The 20,067-nt window shown below is 39.4% G+C and overlaps 2 protein-coding genes across 3 annotated transcripts in view; one reads left to right on the forward strand and one right to left on the reverse strand.

The window, feature by feature from the left end:
* The window catches only part of fbf1 (Fas binding factor 1), a 214,230-nt gene that overhangs the window by 37,889 nt on the left and 156,274 nt on the right, over positions 1-20,067 (forward strand). The window lies entirely within an intron of this gene.
* On the reverse strand, positions 1,348-19,568 carry LOC311277211 (sterile alpha motif domain-containing protein 9-like). Of its 2 annotated transcripts, XM_084387436.1 has the most exons (5): positions 19,490-19,568; positions 19,346-19,412; positions 13,785-13,827; positions 6,939-7,037; positions 1,348-6,659 (listed from the first exon to the last, which is right to left on the reverse strand). In XM_084387436.1, exon 5 carries the CDS (start codon positions 6,645-6,647, stop codon positions 2,223-2,225), a length of 4,425 nt encoding a protein of 1,474 aa, XP_084243562.1. In that variant the 5' UTR covers positions 6,648-6,659; positions 6,939-7,037; positions 13,785-13,827; positions 19,346-19,412; positions 19,490-19,568; the 3' UTR covers positions 1,348-2,222. The 2 variants fall into 2 exon arrangements, with proteins under 2 accessions (XP_084243562.1, XP_084243563.1); XM_084387437.1 differs by lacking the exons at positions 13,785-13,827; positions 19,346-19,412; positions 19,490-19,568 and having other exon boundaries at positions 6,939-7,480.

Raw genomic sequence — 20,067 nt, forward strand, 5'->3', positions numbered from 1 at the left:
TACATGTTGTATAGTTATATTATAATACTATCATATTCTGTGTTGGCGATTAGCTAACTGCACTGTAAATAGAAAAGCCTGACAATATCACAGCTAAATACCTTTACGTATTGTGTATTGCGCCATGTTAATCACTGACACGCCCCCAACTCGTAAAGAACGGAGCTTAGAGAAAATCCCGAGCTCCCCACTGGTATTTACGCCATTGTGGTGGCGTTCAAGTGCGTTCAACTCGTAAATACGATCTATACGAGATGACTTGAACGCACCATTAGCACTGCAGCTTCAATTAATAAAGGCAGACATGCACTAACATATCAGAAATTGTTCAGAAACCGTTTCTGAATGGTTGATGAATTTATGTAGCTGATGTGGAGTTAACTATCTTCAAGTCATTGATTAGCATATTCTGTCATGATAACTTTATAAATCACTTGTGTGGCAACTGTTGTAAGATGCCTATAGAGCCAGAGAATAGATGCTGCATGTAGATACAACAGGTATAGTTTATTTTAATTATGGTTATAATTTATGTTGCCATCTTGCTTTTATGTCATGCTATTGCATTTGTGTTAAATACTGTATTACAATAAGACGGATGCGACAGCTTGACTCCCACATGTGCTCCTCTTCTCTAAAGCACCTCTTCTTATCAACACTGTTGCCCCCTTTGTTGCTTGTTCCCATGGGCGGGGTTTATGTAAATTAGTACAATGTGGAGTCACAATTGGAAAGTTGAAAAGTACATTGAAAAGTTCACGGCACAAAGAGAAGAGATGTTGAGTGCACAAATCCCAGTACATATCTACATCTAACAGTTTATTAATCATTTGTTTCTTCACACCTTTAAATTCCAGTAATTGTGCGTGCACTGTAAAAATGGTGCTGTAAAATAACGGTAATCCACTGGCAGCTGTGGTTGCCAGTAATGTACTGTTAATTTACAGCCCTTTACCGTTAATTTACAGCTCTCCTTTTTTTACAGTATGTTACCGTAAAAATGCCATGGAAGGCAACTTGTATCATTTGAAACCGATTGCTTCAAACAGTTTGAGTTCAAAAACTAGTATTTATACTGATAGTACTGTGAACTTTCATAATTTGAGTCCACTGAAAATTAATATCTCTTAATATTAAACTGCAAACACATAATGTGTAATAGTGAATTCATTAAAAATATGACTTTAACTAAAATCTTTGCAGTTGCATGCATGTATATGCTAATGTACTTAGAAAGGAGATTGTCACTGCATCAGCAACTACACATTTTTTTTGGTAAAGATGCTTTGAAAAGAAATACACATATCCAGACTTGACATGACTAGATGCAGGAGCCAGAAAAGGAAGTGATAAGAAATAAGTTTATTGGATAACCCTTGGTCTTAACAGAAATATATTAAAGAAGTGTTATGATCACAAGCAAAGGGAATGGAAATGTTCTACTTCTTAACAGTGACTTGTGGCCTTGAAGACCTTGAATAAAGACATGGTAACGCAGCAAAAGCAAGATTTTTCAAAAAAACACGTGTACATTGTAAGAAGAAAAATAATAAGAAAAAATATGTCAATGACATTTTACTTTAACCCTAAAACACAACTAAATGCAAAGGATAATTTCAAAATACATCTAAAACACCTGTGAAAAAACAATATGGAAAATCCCTTCATATTAAAATCGGGTCTTTGTTTTACAGAAACTTTGAGTAGAGTGTAAATTGAAGTAAAATAAAAGTAAATCAAATATAATGAGTTTATGATAAATGAGTACATATGAATATATCAATGTATGAATAAAATACAATAAGATGCATGTAAAATGTATGTAAAGAAAAATAAACAAACACAATATAATATAAAAATATAAAAGTACAACAGAGGTACTTGTGTACTCTCTGTAAGTCAGTGCATTACTGGCATTGGTCAGACTCTCAGTCATCACTCATAACATAATCACACCATTGCTTTTAAAGAATTCACATAAGGCATTTCTGCTAAACAAAGCCCCAAAACATGCAACATTAATGATAAAAAGATTGGCTTAGATTGATCACTGCATATGATAATAAAACAAACCTAAATAATTTCTAGGAACAACTACAGGCTTTGGTCCAAGAGCTCATTCGACTTGATTGTCGTAATGTTTTGAACTGGAAATCTAGAAGGTTTTCTCATTCATGATTCTCATGTCTTCAGTCAGATCCATTAGATCAGGCTTGTGCACTTTATGAATCAAAGTCTATATCAAGTGCAACTGGTCCATTCATTGAGAATCCGATGAAGAATGTCACTCTTGTGCCATATTCTTTATGTAACTGGCTTCTGAACATTGGATCAACCATAACATTCACATCTTCAACCCAGATCAAATTGTTGCGAATTTTACCAGAAACTCTGTGAAGTTTATTACTATTTCTCACTTGCTTCCAAATTTTTTCGTCATCCCATTGAGTTGAGATGTTCTGCCCTGATCCTAACCAGCTGTTAATATCCCTGTGGGAAATCAGGCCACCATAACCTTCGTCCTTCCCAAGGTAAAAATGAACCGCTGCTCTCTTTCCATTAGACACAGGTTTCAGGTAGGTTGAGTACAACGTCTTCATTTGTGAAGTTGGTAATGTGTGGCCGGCCTCTTGCCAGAACAATAAAACTGTGATGTAGTGCAATGGCAGAATCTCACTGAAGTGTGTGGGGCGATTGATTATTTGAATGAGTAATTTACGAAGGTCTTGGTAGGGAATGATGAACTGAGATTCAGGGTTGATGTTGGCCAGAATTACATTTGCATAGATAAAGTTGATAAAGTCCATCAGTCTGGCCTTTTTTGACTTCAGAATGAAATCATACTGCTGGATGATCTCTTCAAGAGTTGAGGCAGAGTCTTCCTCATACAAATATTTTAGAAGTCCTGTATAGGAATCACCCTTGTTTCTCTCCAGACATTCACATGTCTGTTCAATTTTAACCATGCGGTTCATGTGCTCATTCTTGACCAGCTCACTCCAATTTATTTTACAAAAGAGGTCAGTGTACTGTTGAAAGTACCTGGAAACCTTGGGCTTTGTCAGTTCTTTTTGTTTGTCTTTCTCTGAGAAAAAGGGTACTAAATTTACAAAAAAATTGTCAAGAAAATCAAAATGATTCTTCATTGTGTTTTTTAGTTGAAGAAGACACTTCCTATGCTTCTGCAATACATGGTAATATTGCTTGAGTTCAGGGTTCTTCCTTGACAATTCTTCAATGGTAATTTTACCCAAGAGGACTTGACCAAGGCAGTTAAACAGTGGTGTCTTTTGCAGTACTTCTATAACTGTAGCTGCAGTTTGAAGTTCACCGAGATGGCCAGCAGTGTTGTAAGTGCTATAATCCTTTAGTCTTTGCTGTCGAGATACGGCCTCCTTGTTTGCAGTTTGTTGTGTTTCTTTGCAAGCTTCTGCTGCAGACTCAGCCATTGTAAGATACCTATCAAGACTATCTGGCTTGATGGGATCATCTCTGTCTCTGTGAACAGCATGCTTGAGCCCACGTACAAGTACCTGTGATACTGTATCACATATGTATGAATTCTCCTTTGAAAGGTCTTTGGCTTCCTTTGCCCAACTCATGGCCGTTGTAAAGTCCTGTTTTTTGATGTAATAGTACCTGGCGAGGAGCTGGAATATTACTGCATCCTTTCTGTAGCACTTTGCTGCATTGTGTAGAACAATTTCTTCCATCCCTGGAGTCTCTTTCATTATATGTTGGATAAGAGGAGAAAAAAGGGTGTCTTCAACCTTAGCTGAATACTGCCTTCTCACCAACATGCTGTGAACATCCTGCATTAATTTTTGTTTCCCCAGAGCGTACACATAAAACAAGTCTGTTGTGAGCAGAAGGTTAGTGATTTCTGCCTTTGTCACTTTGTATGACAAAGTTGACAGCTCTTTTAAACAGTGTTGAGCTATACTTGAGTGAATCACTCTCACACCCTCAAAGGTAATGTTGGAATAGGCTGTGCATCTTGTTAAAAGAGTTGAAAACTTTTCAAATCCATCTTCAACTTCAAACTTTGCTTTTGTTTGCAGACCAAGGAACTCTTCACATGTAGAGACTGACAGTAATGCATTCTTGCAGTAGACATGCAGGAGGACAAGAACTGCAAAGAGTTGAGAATGTTTGTCTTGGAAGTTGAAGCCCTTCAGGGTATTTTTCACAATACCCTGAATATAGTGAGGTGAAAAATTGTTCTTCAGAATCATGAACCCATAAAACGTTTTAGTGTTTGTGTTGGTTTTCTTAAACTCCTTTAGCTTTTCTTCAAACAGTTCCTGTTCCTTCTCAGATAAACGGTTTCCAATGAAAACGGCATCATCAGTCTGTTCACAGGATTCAGCTCTCATGCAGTTGACTATAATGACTTGTGGAGACTTGGAAAAAATGTTTTGCTTCAAACATTCCTCTTCAATTTGAAGTTGGAGTTTTTTTACATCGCAGATGTCTTGGAAGTCATCGATCATGATTAAAACGGGAAGTCGTGTGGGTTGCTCTTTTGCCTCATATGCTAGTAGCTGCACAACCTGTTCGGCTACGGTAGAATAATCATGTGTTGTTTCCTTCAGCACGACACAACGAAATTTATCCTTCAGTGTCCATAAGACATGCATAGCTAACGTAGTGCCACCACAGCCTGGAAGATGAAAGATGTTGAAAAACTCACAAGCTCTCTTCCGGCTGCATATGTCTGGAATAATAGTGTTGACTATATAGTCGAACTTGTCACGTTTGATGAATGGCATTGATCCGGGCTGTTCTGAGAAGAAGAAATTCCACCAAGACACCTTTCCTCCCCTGTAAAATGTCTCCTCATGTTTTTGTTTGTCCTCATTTCCTCCTTCACACTGGTTCACACAAAGAACACTCAGTGTTTCTAGGGATTGCTCAGTTTTCTTTGATAGCACAACATTACTGCCACCACCACAAGGCAGAAACCGGCTTGATTTGCGATTCTCTGACCACAAACTGAGGATGGTGCCATTGACCTCAGCAAAACTTAGCTCATAAATGCATCTTGAAGAGATATCAGCTTTATATCGGCCCTTAATGAGATCCTTCCAGTAGGTGTATGATGTTTCATTGTCACTGATGCATAAGATTTGGTTTCCTCCATTGAGCTCCTGTAAAAACATACCGAATGTCTCAAGCAAAGGGTCGTTTGCATCGCTCACCTGACTTAACAGCAGGAATATGGTGAGAAGTTGCTTGCGAGGCACCACATCTTTTCTGCACAGGAAAGAAACAACATCACGCACTGAAGATCCCTTCTCAGTCAACCAGTTGTCAACATCAGAGGGGTTTTCCTCTTTAATGCCTCCATTACAGAAAACCCAGCTTGTGTTTTTGGTCAGCTTTAACTTGTTTAAAATGTCTTCAACTGCACCTGTAACTTTATACTGAGCTGGTAAATGAACATTGGACGTTTTTCTCTCTTCTAGTAGCTTATTCAGGCCACTCTCAGCAGATTCTGGATCGAAATCCAGAACAGCCACTAGATCCATGTGATGAAGGAAATCCAGGTTTTCCAGCTGAACAGGATGAGACTTGTTAGCCACCAAAATGTACCATGCAAAGTGTGACTTGTCTAAAGACTGGGTCCCTCCTGTTATCATCTCACACAGTTTAGAGCCTTGCACACTGTTTTTGACAACATAGAGATGCTTTTCTTCAGCGTCCTTCCTCAACTGGGACAATCGTTGCATGTTTGCAATTGCAGTATATTTCTCATACTCCTTTGAGGAAGCAGATGTAATAAGATTCTTGCTGCTGCTGCCATCTCTTATAAAGAAAGACTTGCCATCATTCTGCTTCCTCTCTGCACTGTTGGGCTCTTGCATCTCGTCTTCATTTTTATCAACATTATAAGTGTTAAAGTGAAATTCTTCACAGACTATGGAGGACGGCTCTATGTCTACCTCAATAACACGTTTTCCTGCAGATGTCATGTCAGCTTTGAGAACTTCAACAAATCGAGGGGGTTTAATACATCTCTTTGCTATTTTAACAGACCTTTCCCACTTGAAATGTTTTTCAATTGCATGTGACTGTTGTACATCAAAAACATCTGTGTTCTGAACATTGATACCCAGAATTTGTCCATGTGGATTGTCTGCCACTCCAAAATGAATAGTGCCATTTGTACGGCTGTTCATACAAGCTGCTGCAAATCGAATCACCTCATATGTGTATTTTTTTACTCTATTCTCCTCCGTTGTGTTGATAAATGCTTTGAATTCATGGCATGGTTGTATGAGGTCTATAGGACCCGTTTCAGTTACGTCTAGATTGCTGTTTTCTCTGTACCTGTGAGCAGCATTAAATCTATTGAAAGGGTAAGGCTTCAAGCTATAAGACTGAGTCGTCACATCATTCTGCTGCTGAGTCTTTTGTTTCAAAAGACTTATGTTGTGAATAATTATTTTTTTAGCATTCAGTGATAGGCTTTGCATGCAAGAGAGATCAACTTCCTCCAAGAGGAGAAGACCAGTTCCATTAATTCTCTGGTTGTACAAAATCTCTGCATCTTCTTTGTCCACTTTTATATCAAGCATCCATTGTCTCACATGGTCTTTATTCCAGTCATTGATGTCCACTGGAAGTTCAGATGAAACAGCCATCTCCTTATTATTCTGAAAGAAAATCAACATTAGCAAACAGGCATATTGTAAAACAACCATTTCCCCAAAAATGTTAGGTAATGTTATTGCATTGGACTAAAACCTACTGACTTTGTTCACACATGGTATAACTACTTCCCAAATTGTATTTCCCAAATGGTTTACTGTACACACACTTCAATACAGTAGAACCATAAGTAATATGGTATGTGCTGCAGTTATACTATATAAAACATTCATTTGAATATTACAAGAGAGTCTTTTCCCTGTGCAGTAATGTAGAATGTGTACCTTATACTCTTCAGTTCAAACACACATCTGATTCCAGTTCATTTTGCAATGAGACATTGCATGTTGTTGTTCGTGCTGCACTTTATCAGAAGAGAGAGACTGAAAAGAATTATTAAAAATTAGCAGCTCAAACATAATTTTTCAGTATCATAATATCTTAATGATGATGAATGCAATGATTAATTAATTCCATTCATCAACATGGAAGCATCTGCACTCGGTTCTTCATCATTCAAATCTTTATAATATGATTTTAACATTATAAATTAATTACATGTTTTAAAATATACACTGTGCTCCAGTCAGAGTTGGAAACTTCAAGATATGGGGTCAAAAAAAATTCTTGCTTTTTATATTTAACATTAGTTTCGCAACATGACGTGGAAGCGTGCTGTTTTTCCGAATATCAGCATGATTGCAAATGTGACTGATTTCACACACCAGTTTAATGAATAAAAAGTAAAAATTAAATGACATTTTAGACACAACAAAGTTTTTGCTCTATTTCGCCAATGTTTCTGTGTTTTTGAATGATTCGGGTGAGTTAATGATTCAATGAGCCATTCATAAAACCGTCTAAGTTACTAATGTAACACCTTCGAGTGTAAACAAAACAAGCCAATGGACATTGGCGAGCGAGATTTACATCGCGAATCATGTCCTGCAATGCGGGTATATAAGAAAACATGCTGCGCTTGCTCATTTAAGTTCGGAGCCGAGATGTTCAGCAGTGGTACAGCAATTGTGGTGATTAGGTAACCTCCTTCAGGGAACGGGGGTTACATTAGTAACCTAGACATTCCCTGTCAGTCACGTTCTACGTTATGTCAGAAGTGATCTTCCGAATTGGGATCCCTACCAAAACGCCACAAATGCTGCCCCTTCCAGCACCCCACGTAAGCCGCCTAATCCCCCCGCACCTGTTGGGGCAGAGAAAGAACAGGGCTTTAACGCAGAGAGAGGCGATCACTGCTGTTCCTTCTTACCCACGCAGCGAGACTATTTGGAAAACACTGGGAAAGCGTGCCTATTCTAAATAGAGAGAGATGCTACAGAGACCACATCTTGCACGTAGGGAGGTAACATGTGGAACTACACGTATGGTCTGACCATAAGGGGAGTGCTACATATGGAATGTTCTCTGTGGTAGATCCAGCCTAGCTAGGGTGAAGTCAATACCGAGCAGAGATGGCAGAGCGGGCTCTGCCAAGGGATAGACATGGGCTTGCTGACAGGGAAGCCGTACTGTGGAAGAATACACGTGGGATCCCCCATAGGTCACAACACATGGACACCTAGTCTAGCACAGGGGCTGATCTTCTAGGCATACACACGAGTGCTAGACCTAGCACCAGATGCCTCCGACGTGTCTCACCTATGGAGCAGATAAGCGCTAGTATTCCGTCCTAGGAGGGGAGTGGTGCAACAAGCGAGACACTGAGTGGGTCCCCCCTACTTACTAGCTAATTGTAGCCAGTACACAGGAGGACACAGGCCCTACACGAAGATTGTAAAACCTTGCAAACGTGTTGGGTGTCGCCCAAAGCGCTACTCTACAAATGTCTGTCAGTGAGGCGCCATGCACCAACGCCCAGGAAGACGCAATGCTCCGAGTGTAGTGAGCCCTAACCTCCAGGGGGGTGGCATGACTGGTCTTGAGCCTGATACACCAAGACTATGGCATCCACTAACCAGTGGGCCAACCTCTGCTTATCTGAGGTCCTTGAAGCTCTGCATGCGGTCCACGTACAAGCACAAAGTGCGAACAGGACAGAGTAGAGCAAGGGCTGGTTCTGCCTCCACCGTGGGCAGAGCTTGCAGGTTCACCACCTGATACCTGAAAGGAGTGGTGGGAACCTTGGGCATATATCCAGGCCAGGGTCTCAGGATTACATGAGAGTTGGCCGGCCCAAATTTTAGGCACAATTCGTAGACTAAAAAATGCCTGCAGGTCCCCTACCCTCTTATTAAAAGAGAGCTCAGTCAGGAGCTCTGTCTTGAGAGAGGAGCTGTCGCGAGGAGCATCAGTTCTGGGAACCAGGTGCAGTTGGGCCAGTATAGCACAACTAACAAGACCTGCTCCTCGTCCTCCCTGACCTTGCACAGTGTCTGTGCGAGTAGGCTCACTGGGGGAAACGCATAATTGCGTAGGCTCCGAGGCCAGCTGTGTGCCAACGCATCCGTGTCGAGGGTCCCCTCGATCAGGCAGTCAAATGTCTCAATGTCAAAATGTCAAATGTCTCCGATGTCCGGAGAGGCAAACAGGTCTACCTTTAAATCAGCTGGACCATCTGGGGGTGGAGTCTCCATTCTCCTGGGAGCGTGGACTGTCGTGAGAGCTCGTGGTCTGCGTGATTGAGTTCTCCCAGAATGTGACCTCAGATGCTTCTGACTCCAAAGGAGGAGATGGCAGGCTAGTTGCAATATGTGACGGGAGCGTAGACCACCCGGATAGTTGATGTACGCAACAGCCGCAGTGTTGTCCGTACGGACCAACACATGCTTGCTCTGTAGCAGTGATCTGAAGTGGCGCAGAGCAAGCCATACTGCCAGCAACTCGAGGCAATTGATATGCCAGTTTAGTCTGGGTCCTGTCCAGGAGCCGGAGACCAGCATCTATTGAGACAACAACATGCCTGCCCATAGCAAGGTCTGACCACGGGCTGAAGGTTTGGCGACAGGTCAGTGTGATTGCCACCCAGTGTGTGCTGCGTTGCCATGACCATCTCAAGACTCGGCTGTGAAGCCAGTGCTGAAGCACTCTGAATGCAAACAGGTCTACCTTTAAATCAGCTGGACCATCTGGGGGTGGAGTCTCCATTCTCCTGGGAGCGTGGACTGTCGTGAGAGCTCGTGGTCTGCGTGATTGAGTTCTCCCAGAATGTGACCTCAGATGCTTCTGACTCCAAAGGAGGAGATGGCAGGCTAGTTGCAATATGTGACGGGAGCGTAGACCACCCGGATAGTTGATGTACGCAACAGCCGCAGTGTTGTCCGTACGGACCAACACATGCTTGCTCTGTAGCAGTGATCTGAAGTGGCGCAGAGCAAGCCATACTGCCAGCAACTCGAGGCAATTGATATGCCAGTTTAGTCTGGGTCCTGTCCAGGAGCCGGAGACCAGCATCTATTGAGACAACAACATGCCTGCCCATAGCAAGGTCTGACCACGGGCTGAAGGTTTGGCGACAGGTCAGTGTGATTGCCACCCAGTGTGTGCTGCGTTGCCATGACCATCTCAAGACTCGGCTGTGAAGCCAGTGCTGAAGCACTCTCATATGCAGCAACCTGAGTGGCGTGACTGCTGCTGCGGATGCCATATGCCCCAGGAGCCTCTGAAATAATTTCAGTGGAACCACCATTCTGCCCTTGAACGCGTTCAGGCAGTTCAGCATCGACTTAGCACGCTCGTTTGTGAGACATGCTGTCATGTTGACCGAGTCCAACTCCGAGAAAAGAGATTCTCGGCACGGGGGAGAGCTTGGTCTTTTCCCAATTGACCCGAAGCCCCAGATGGCTGAGGTGCATGAGCACCAAGTCCCTGTGTTTGCACAACCGCTCTAGTGAGTGGGTCAGGATGAGCCAGTCGTAGAGGTAGTTGAGAATGCTAACCCCGTGCTCCCTCAGAGAGGCAAGGGCCGCCGCCTCCGCGACCTTCGTGAAGACGCGAGACGACAGGGACAACACAAAGGAGAGGACCTTGTACAGATGTGCCTGACCCTTGAACGCAAAGAGTAGGAATGGTCTGTGTCGAGAGAGAATCGAAACATGAAAGCACACGTCCTTCAAGTCAATCGCTGCAAACCAATCTTGGAGACGAATGCATTTGAAGATGCGTCTCTGCATTAACATCTTGAACGGGAGCTTGTGAAGGGCCTGATTCAAGACACGCAGATCCAAGATTGGCCATAACTCACCGCCTTTATAGGAGAAAATTATGTACGGGCTGTAAAACCCCCTCTTCATATCGGCTGGAGGGACTGGCTGTATCGCGTCCTTCGTCAGTAGGGCTGACATCTCCACACGCAGAACAGGAGCATCCTTGTCCGCCACTGAGGTGAACCGGATCCTGCTGAACTTTGGGGGACACCAGGCGAACCATATCGCATAGCCGAGTCTGATAGTCTAAATGAGCCAGCGAGACGGGGTGGGAAGCACTAGCCAGGCTTCCAGATGCCTTGCATCCTCGAACCGAACACCACCGCCTGCTGGTGATAGAACAGGGGGATGAGAGTGTCAAGGTGCAGCGTCACACACTGCCATCCGCACCCTCTTAGGACCCAGAGATAGAGGAAACTGTTATTTTATTGAGAATTTGGGTACAACTGGCTGTGACACAAGCGGCGAAACAGAAATTTGACTCAGAAAAAGATTATCCTCCCAGCCCTCCTCTGGGGGAAGGAGTGGTGCAATCACCATCTCCCGAAGAGCTGTCTCCTCCATCTCTGGGTCACCCATCTCAGGTTCGTTGCTTTGCCTGATGCTTGGAGGGCCTGGCAGGGGCTGGGATGGGCTGAGCCCGCATTCCTGCGGCCAGCTCCACGCTGCAGCCTAGGTGGAGGCTGCTGCTAAGGCCGTGCTGGAATGAAGTTGAAAGCCGCTCTGCGGCGAGGCCCCCACTGTGATCCTCATTTCACCCTGTGTATTTACTAAAGTAACCCTCTGCTGGGCAGAGGAACTAGATCGGGGCATAGCAGAGTCTCGACCGCAGCATCAAGATGTCATCTTCCCGCATGACTCATTCATGAACGCCACCTCATCGTGCTTTCGGCCTAGACGCTTAACCAGCCAGTTTGTCAGACAAACACAGGAAACGACCGCATCTAGAAACACACGGGTGGAATGACATCTTTAAAAAGACGCATCGTCACACCCGTGCTCTTTTAGTGCTGAAGCTCACATGGAAATGGTCACTGCACAGCGAGCAATACTGTTGAAAGCAGCGGTGTGCAAAATACTCTTTTAGATGGCAATGAAACCAGAGGAAATGCTCTTTAAGTGATGACCACCATTGACGTTTGCCTCTTGTTAAATTTAATGAATTAAAATAAGCTAAAGTAACATGATTGTTTAATATTTTGTCACAACTTCATTTAATTGTTCAATCAATCTAATATATTTAAAACTGAAGTTAATTTGTGTGAAATCTACATGAATCATTTTTGTTGACAACTAACTGGGCAGTGGATCTGTAGTTCCCAGCATGCTTTGCAATGAACTGCTTTAGGAGGGTAAATTTAGGGATTAAAGTGTTATTTTATATGTTTTTTTTTTTTTTGTAAATGGAAAGATGTCATCATCATTGATTGCATTCACCTGTATCTCATTACCCTGTTAGTCTCAGCCTATTTATACCTTGTACACATTAATTCCCTGTGAAGTCTTGTTTGTGTCACACTGCATTTCTGAGCGTTCTCCCTGGTTTCATGTCTCTTGGTTTTTCGGATTTCTTGCCCTGTTCCCTGGATTACTCTTTTGCCTCTGACCCCTGCCTGTTTTGTTTGTTTGTTTGTTTGTTTTTACGGACTGCCTGCCTGTGTTTGACTTTGCCTGTACTTTGGATTACGCCTTTGGATTGCCCTTAAATAAAAGCTGCATTTGGATCTCACGTCCGAGTCTTGGAGCAGTTTGTGACAGATTTAGAATTTTGTGGTTACCATTATGCAGAAGAGTGGCGACTGTTTAGTTTAGGGCTGTGGGCACTCAGTATACACTATACATGAATTTAACCTCTTTCGCAGATCTGCATAAGTAATATTCAATATTACTCTGTAAAAAGTGGTTTTAATAAAATTTAACATTAGTAGCTTCAATCATTGGAAATAAATGTAGAGTCAAATTAGCTAAAAGTATAATGTTGGCGATTTTAGGCAGGGCAAAAATTCAATGTAGTCAATCTGACAAAACTTTATCTAGCAGGAATGACTAAATTAATTTAAGTTCATACAACAAGATTACAATAAATAATTTCAAACAAATTAGATTTTGTTGCAAAAATGGAATTCATTTTCGTGGAAAAGTTTTCCTTAATTTAATCAAGTTCGTTCAACAGCTTATTTTTTTGAGTGAACACTCTCTGGAGAGCTTCTTCCGGGTTTGCAGAACACTCGTACAGATGATTGCAGAGCAGATTTGACGAAATGCTCAGCTCTGAAGCAAAAGCTTAAATGAGTGAGTGCAGCACTCTTCCTTACATACACGCTTCACCAATGTCCAATGTCCATTGGCTTGTTTTGTTTACACTCGAATGACCATTTAATGACTGATTCAGTAACATATTAGGCAGCTTTGATTTATATGCTGTTTAATGTTGGTGATAGCGTTTTTTAAATATGCATATGATTACATCTGATATCACTTGTTTCTGCATCTTCTTCGCATGTGTTTTGATCAGGAGATTCAGTACTCTTTCAGAAAATGTTTCATAGCACCCCCCTCCGTATAACAGTGAAAACATGGAAAGCCAGAAAATTGTATCAATGGCGGGGAAATAGTTAAAGTGACCACATTATAAACACATTATAAATAACATTTTTTTTTTTTTTTTTTGGTGGTGGTGGTGAGACCAATGAACATTTTGGCAGGACAAGTAAAAATGTGAATCTCATTCAGAGTTAGAACTGGTTACTGGCTCAATAAATTTTATTCACGATCCTACATTTGATACAGGTGATTGGTTATAGTTATTCATGGATTGGTGTACAAACTAATGCACATTCTGCAACAAAGACATGGCATGTTGTGAAATGCCAATATAATAAACATATATATTGTGTGTGTGTGTGTGTGTGTGTGTGTGTGTGTGTGTGTGTGTGTGTGTGTGTTGACCTTTCATCTGATACTAACCTCCAAATGTCTTGAGGCTTCCATAATGGAAACAGAAACCTTTCTGGTAAAAAAAATTAAATAAAAGAAAAAAATAAATTAAACATGGCATTGCATCAAAACAAAGTATCATTGTTAATCAGGTTAACTACTAGAAATTAGGTAGGAATTGATGTCATACATGATCACCAACCAAACTCCGAACGTGACAATATATTTTCTTTGAAAAAATATTACCATAACAAAAACCTGTTTTTACAGTAAAAGTTGTTGTGTGAATATGTTAATTATATATTGCATATCACCTGAATTGGCAGAGTGTAGTGTTTAATATAAAATATAACATTTACTCAAATACAGACAATGACATTTGAAACACTACTTTACCCGTTTACTTTCAATGGACCCAAATAGATTGAACAAATGAGAAAGAGTTCAAGCTGACATTTGACAACTGTAAAAGTGATGAACAACTCTCACATGGTTGGTCATTGTTGTTGTTGTTTTATTCTTTACCCATGTTTTATAGTCTTACAGCAGCAAAGAGACCTTTGAGACATTTTCATTTGTAAATGGAGTTTGAATAATTAGATAAATAACCAGTTATATCAACAACACTATATGCAAACCTGCAATAATAAAAGAGGATATTTTTAAGAATGTCCAAACAACATTAGACTCAATTGACTTCCAAACATTTTAAGATTTAAATATATATATATATATATATTTTTTTTTTTTTTTTTTTTTGTGTGTTCCAGAGAAGAAAGATTGTCATAAGAATTGTTACAAGAAATTAAACTAATTTACCTGCATATTATATTACAGTTGAAGAGCTTATTGTAGCACACAAGAAAAAAAGTTGTTGATGCCTGAAGGAACAGAATCAACTAAATATAACTAAACACGCATGTAAATTAGTATGAAGTAGTTAAAAATTAGTTATACGACCTTAATCCTTTGTGGTCAATTTCTGTCCAAGGCAACAATATAAAGTTCTCCAAATCTGTATTGTTCCAAGTATTGCAGTTCTTTTAAAATAACCATCTACCCTACTGAAAGCACACTCACACCTGCATATTATCAAAAGTTCAGTACATCAAATTTAGAAGAAGGCAAGAAAATACAAAGTAGTATTGATAATTGGTACAAATCATTTTGTGATATAATATGCAGAGAAATGAATACACATCTACCTACAAAATCTAATTTTCAAAGTCAGAAGGAGACATGTCAGAAAGTGGGTAGGACCAAGCCATACTGGAATGCGGAACTTAAAAAACTTTGGAACGATAAAAGAAATGCAGAAAAGGAATTTCTAAAAATCCATTGATTAGACGACAACTTAAAGATAAATATACACAAACTCAGTTTATTTTTGATAAGAGGATACGGTTCTATAAAAGGCAATTTAGAAGAGGACAAGCGTTACAGTTAGATCGATTAAAAAAATTATAACCCACAACAATTTTGGAAAGAAATAAACAAATTGGGTCCTAAGAAATTGAAAAAAATTCCAATGGAAATTATATTAGAGAATGGTGAAACAGAAAATAAAAAAGAAATAGTGATTAGAAAATGGGGCAAAGATTTTTCAGGAAATTATATTTCGCCAGGTTTTGATGATGTACATTTTAAATAACATTCGTGTTAAGAAATGTAAGTCTGAGATGATTATGGATACACCAGATTATTGTCCAAATATATTTCTGAATCATGAAATTACTATGGAAGAGGTTAAAAGGGCCATTGATAATGCAAAATTGAAGAAAGCATCCGGTATAGAGGGGATCCCAAATGAAGCTTTAAAAACTCCGCAGCTATTAGAGATCCTATTTCATCTTTTTAAGACATGCTTTGACCATGGTATAATACCGTCAACATGGCGTAAGACTATTATTAAACCCGTTCCAAAGTCATCAAGAAATTATCCCAGAATGCCCCTTAATTATAGGGGCATTAGTCTTCTTAGTACAGCCTATAAATTGTATTCCAATATACTGAATTATAGGCTTACACAGTACTTACAGAAATGGGTCAGTATCTTGTTGATGAGCTGAATGGATTTAGAAGGAAACGAGCATGCATCGATCATATATATTCTGTATCAACTATTATTAGAGCTAGAATTGCTGAAAGTAAATCCACCTTTGCATGTTTTATTGACTTTCAAAAAGCCTTTGACTGGATTAATAGAGAACTGCTTGCTTTTAAACTAATTGAAGCAGGAGTGGATGGAAAATTTTATAAAACAATACAAGTAATGTATAGTGGTACAGCTGCTAGTGTCGAGATTAATGATTTATTTACTGATTGGTTTGATACACCTTTTGGAGTAAAACAAGGTGATGTACTCTCCCTAACCCTTTTCGCTTTATTTGTGAATGATTTAGCTTTACAAATTAAGGATGCTAATTTAGGAGTATTACTTGATGGTATTAAATTGGGAATTCTACTATATGCGGATAATATAGTCTTATTGGCTGAGTCTGAGTCTGAATTACAGAAAATGTTAAATGTGGTTAATCTGTGGTGTTTCAAGTGGCGATTAGCTATATAAATCAAAGCAAAACACGTAATGCATTTTAGAAAGAAAGGCATTGAAAGAAGTACACATATATTTAGCTATGGCTCAGTCAATTTGGACTTTGTTAGTTCATATAAATATCTGGGTTTTGTTCTTGATGATTTTTTGACCTACGAGGTTGGTATTAAGTCACTTGTTGATTCTGGCGGGAGAGCCTTAGGATCAGTTATCAATAAACTAAAAGTATGTAAGGATCTTGGATATTCTACATATACTCGACTTTATGATGCATGTGTTTCTCCTATACTGAATTATGCTGCAGGGGTGTGGGGCTTGAAAGAATCCAAAACGGTAGATACCATACAGTATAGAGCCATACGATGTTTTTTGGGGGTTCATAAATTTGCTCCGATCCTAGCAATTCAGGGAGATATGGGCTGGGTACCAGGAGTTGTACAGAGAAAATGTGAAATGATATGATTGTGGAATCGACTAATCAGAATGGCAGAGGATAGAGTAAATAAGAGAGTATTTAGGTGGAGTAAAGCTCACAGGTCCCCATGGGTAAAGGAGATCTATTCTATTTTTGAGGAGGTGGATATGTTGTATATCTACAGAAATAATTTAAGCTGCAATGTCAATTCGCTTAAACACAAGCTGTTATTGAAATATGAAGAAAAATGTTTTGAAAATGTTTTACTAAAGCCAAAATTAAGAACATATATGCATATCAAACAGCATTTTAGTCCAGAATTATATGTTACATCTCGTTTATCTAGAAGCCAGAGATCCTTGGTTGCACAGCTGAGATGTGGGATTTTGCCTCTAGCCATTGAGGTTGGTCGATTCAAAAATATTCCAGAGGAAAACAGATTGTGTGTGCTATGTGACCTTGGTGAAGTGGAAAGTGAATCTCATTTCCTTTTGTATTGTACACATTATGATGACCTAAGATAATCTTTGTTTCTGGAAGTTACACAACAAATTTCTGAAATATTTTGGTATGCTGATGATCAAAAATGATTATGCTTGTTTAACTATGATGTATTTACGTTTGCAAACTTTGTTTCAAAGGCCTGGAAAAGAAGGCAAGCTAGTTTGTTTAATTCGATTTAATTTTGTAGGATTATGGGTGGTTATGTGAATAAATGAGAATACACGTGTAGGCTATATGATTACATACATGCATGTATTTGAATACATACGTATTATTACTATTATTATTTCTATTACTATTATATGGGGAGCAATGTATTCGATGTACCCTGGATCTGTCTATTTTGTATATCTATCTTGTATATTAATCCTCTTACTTATGCTTACTAATGTTGGTGTCTTGTAAGTCCATGCGGGCTGGGCGTAATCATACGCATGACACAATAATAAAGCTTCATTCATTCATTCATTCATTCATTCATTCATTCATTCATTCAAATTCTCTGTAATGAAAGCTGTCAGATGATTAATTGCGGTTATATCTACTGCCAGAACAAATGTATTAAGGGCTCAAGTCTGATGTAAAATCTGATTATTGGAAGGAATGGCTTTGTACTGTGTAACTTCACTGTCATTGTTTGCCACAACAGCATTTTGTTCCTAACTTCCTATCAACCCATTTATGTGTACACTCTTAAATAAGTATTCCTCTCCAAACATGGCAACAAAGCATTCACATCATGTTGAAATTATCATAATTACAAGATGACAACTGAAGAAAGCTCTCGGAAAATTCTCGTAACTGCAGCAATTCTGACATGACGTGAACACACCATTAAACCATTGTTATAAGGAATTTGGTTAGTAATAAGAAGTGCTCTTGTGAAAAATTAAATGCAAACCTTGCCTTGGCTTAAACAAATGAAATGAGACTGCTTCCACATCTCTTTAACCAGAGGTGGACAAAGTACACAACTCCATTACTTGAGTGAAAGTATAAATACTACGGGTCAAATATTACTCCGTTACAAGTGAAAGGTGTAAAGACAGATTTTAAGTAAAAGTACAGGCTTATTAGTAAGTATCTTGCACTAAGAGTTCTTCTAAATAGCAAAAAAGTTCTTAGGTAAAAATTTCCCCGTTAAAACCTTTTCACAAAGCTGCTGAGACCAACTTTTACAAAGAAATAGAGAAAAGTCTTAAGCTAAGAGTAATGGCAGGGTTGACCTCGTTGCTATGGATGATGTCAGCACGCTTACTAACTATGAACACAGTATTTGTCTGATGGGGGAAGGGTCTCTGTCAGTGATTTAATCAAAGAAATATTGTAGAATGATGTGTCATGTTGCCATATTCAAATAAAGGTTTTAAAAAAGTAGGCTAGAGTGTCACTAATTAAACAAGTATGTTCAGCTAATTGTCAGGCTCTATCATGTCTGCATCTTAAGAGATTCAAGCAACAAATGTTGTTTTATAAACAAAGTTCGGGAGGAGCACAAACTTCTCCATTTCCACTTCTTCATTTCACTTTTATTCTCCATCATTCAGTGCATTTTGCCTGTACATAAAGGAAACTTTGTTATGTAATCAAAATATTTATTGCATTTATGAAGAAAAGGTTCAGAAAGAAAAGGTTACAGTATTGCCTCAGTGGTGTAGAGTGTCTTTGGGTGGATTGCTGAGGTGGATTGCCAGAAACAGCCATTAGGATTGTTTGTGTTTTGGTTTTAGTGACTTAGTAGTCCTCTTGACTACTCCTAACGTTTTACAGATTTAAGAGCTAGATTTAGTGTTAAAATGCTTTACTCTTAGAGCAAAAATGTAGGAGTCCTAAAATTAGGACTGACACACCATTTATTTTTAAGAGTTTCAGCCCCAGTTTCGTAAGCCTTCCTGGTATTGTTTTACTCTGATTAAAATAACAGTCAAGCCAAATGCAAACAGACTTCTAAGCATCAAAAACTAAAATATGAAAAAAACTAAAACTAAAAATGATTGTACACTTATGGTACATGTAATGTTGCTTTACAATGTAGTAGAATCAATATACAATGTTATCTAACAAATGGTTAATAAAAAGCTACTTCAGAAAGTTTTTTTAAATCAGCCATTTTCTTACCTTTTCTTCTGCTGTAAAACGCGTGCACTTTGTAATCTTTGATCAGTGGTCTCTTTGTTGTACTCCGCTTTGGATAAAATTAATACTAAATGAATACAAGTAAACATAAGTGAAAGCTGAAAGAGTAATAGCTGTTATATTTACCCCATGTGAAGTGTCCTTGTTGGAAGATTGAAGTACGATCTTTGTTTCCTCCTTTTCCTCCTTTTTATGGGAGGGGTGGGAGTGAAAAAGAGAATTCTTCTCAGAAAAAGAGAATTCTTCTCAGAAAGTTGCCAGATGGTTTCCATTATCACACATTTTTTAGCACTATTGGGTGTGGGTCAAATTTTTTTATTTACAGTGAGGAAAATAAGTATTTGAACACCCTGCTATTTTGCAAGTACTCCCACTTAGAAATCATGGAGGGGTCTGAAATTGTCATCGTAGGTGCATGTCCACTGTGAGAGACATAATAAAAAATATTTTTTAACTATTTATTTGTATGATACAGCTGCAAATAAGTATTTGAACACCTGAGAAAATCAATGTTAATATTTGGTACAGTAGCCTTTGTTTGCAATTACAGAGGTCAAACGTTTCCTGTAGTTTTTCACCAGGTTTGCACACACTGCAGGAGGGATTTTGGCCCACTCCTCCACACAGATCTTCTCTAGATCAGTCAGGTTTCTGGGCTGTCGCTGAGAAACACGGAGTTTGAGCTCCCTCCAAAGATTCTCTAT

The sequence above is a fragment of the Rutilus rutilus genome, assembly GCF_951802725.1.
Source record: "Rutilus rutilus genome assembly, chromosome: 1".
In the NCBI taxonomy this organism is placed as follows: Eukaryota; Metazoa; Chordata; class Actinopteri; order Cypriniformes; family Leuciscidae; genus Rutilus; species Rutilus rutilus.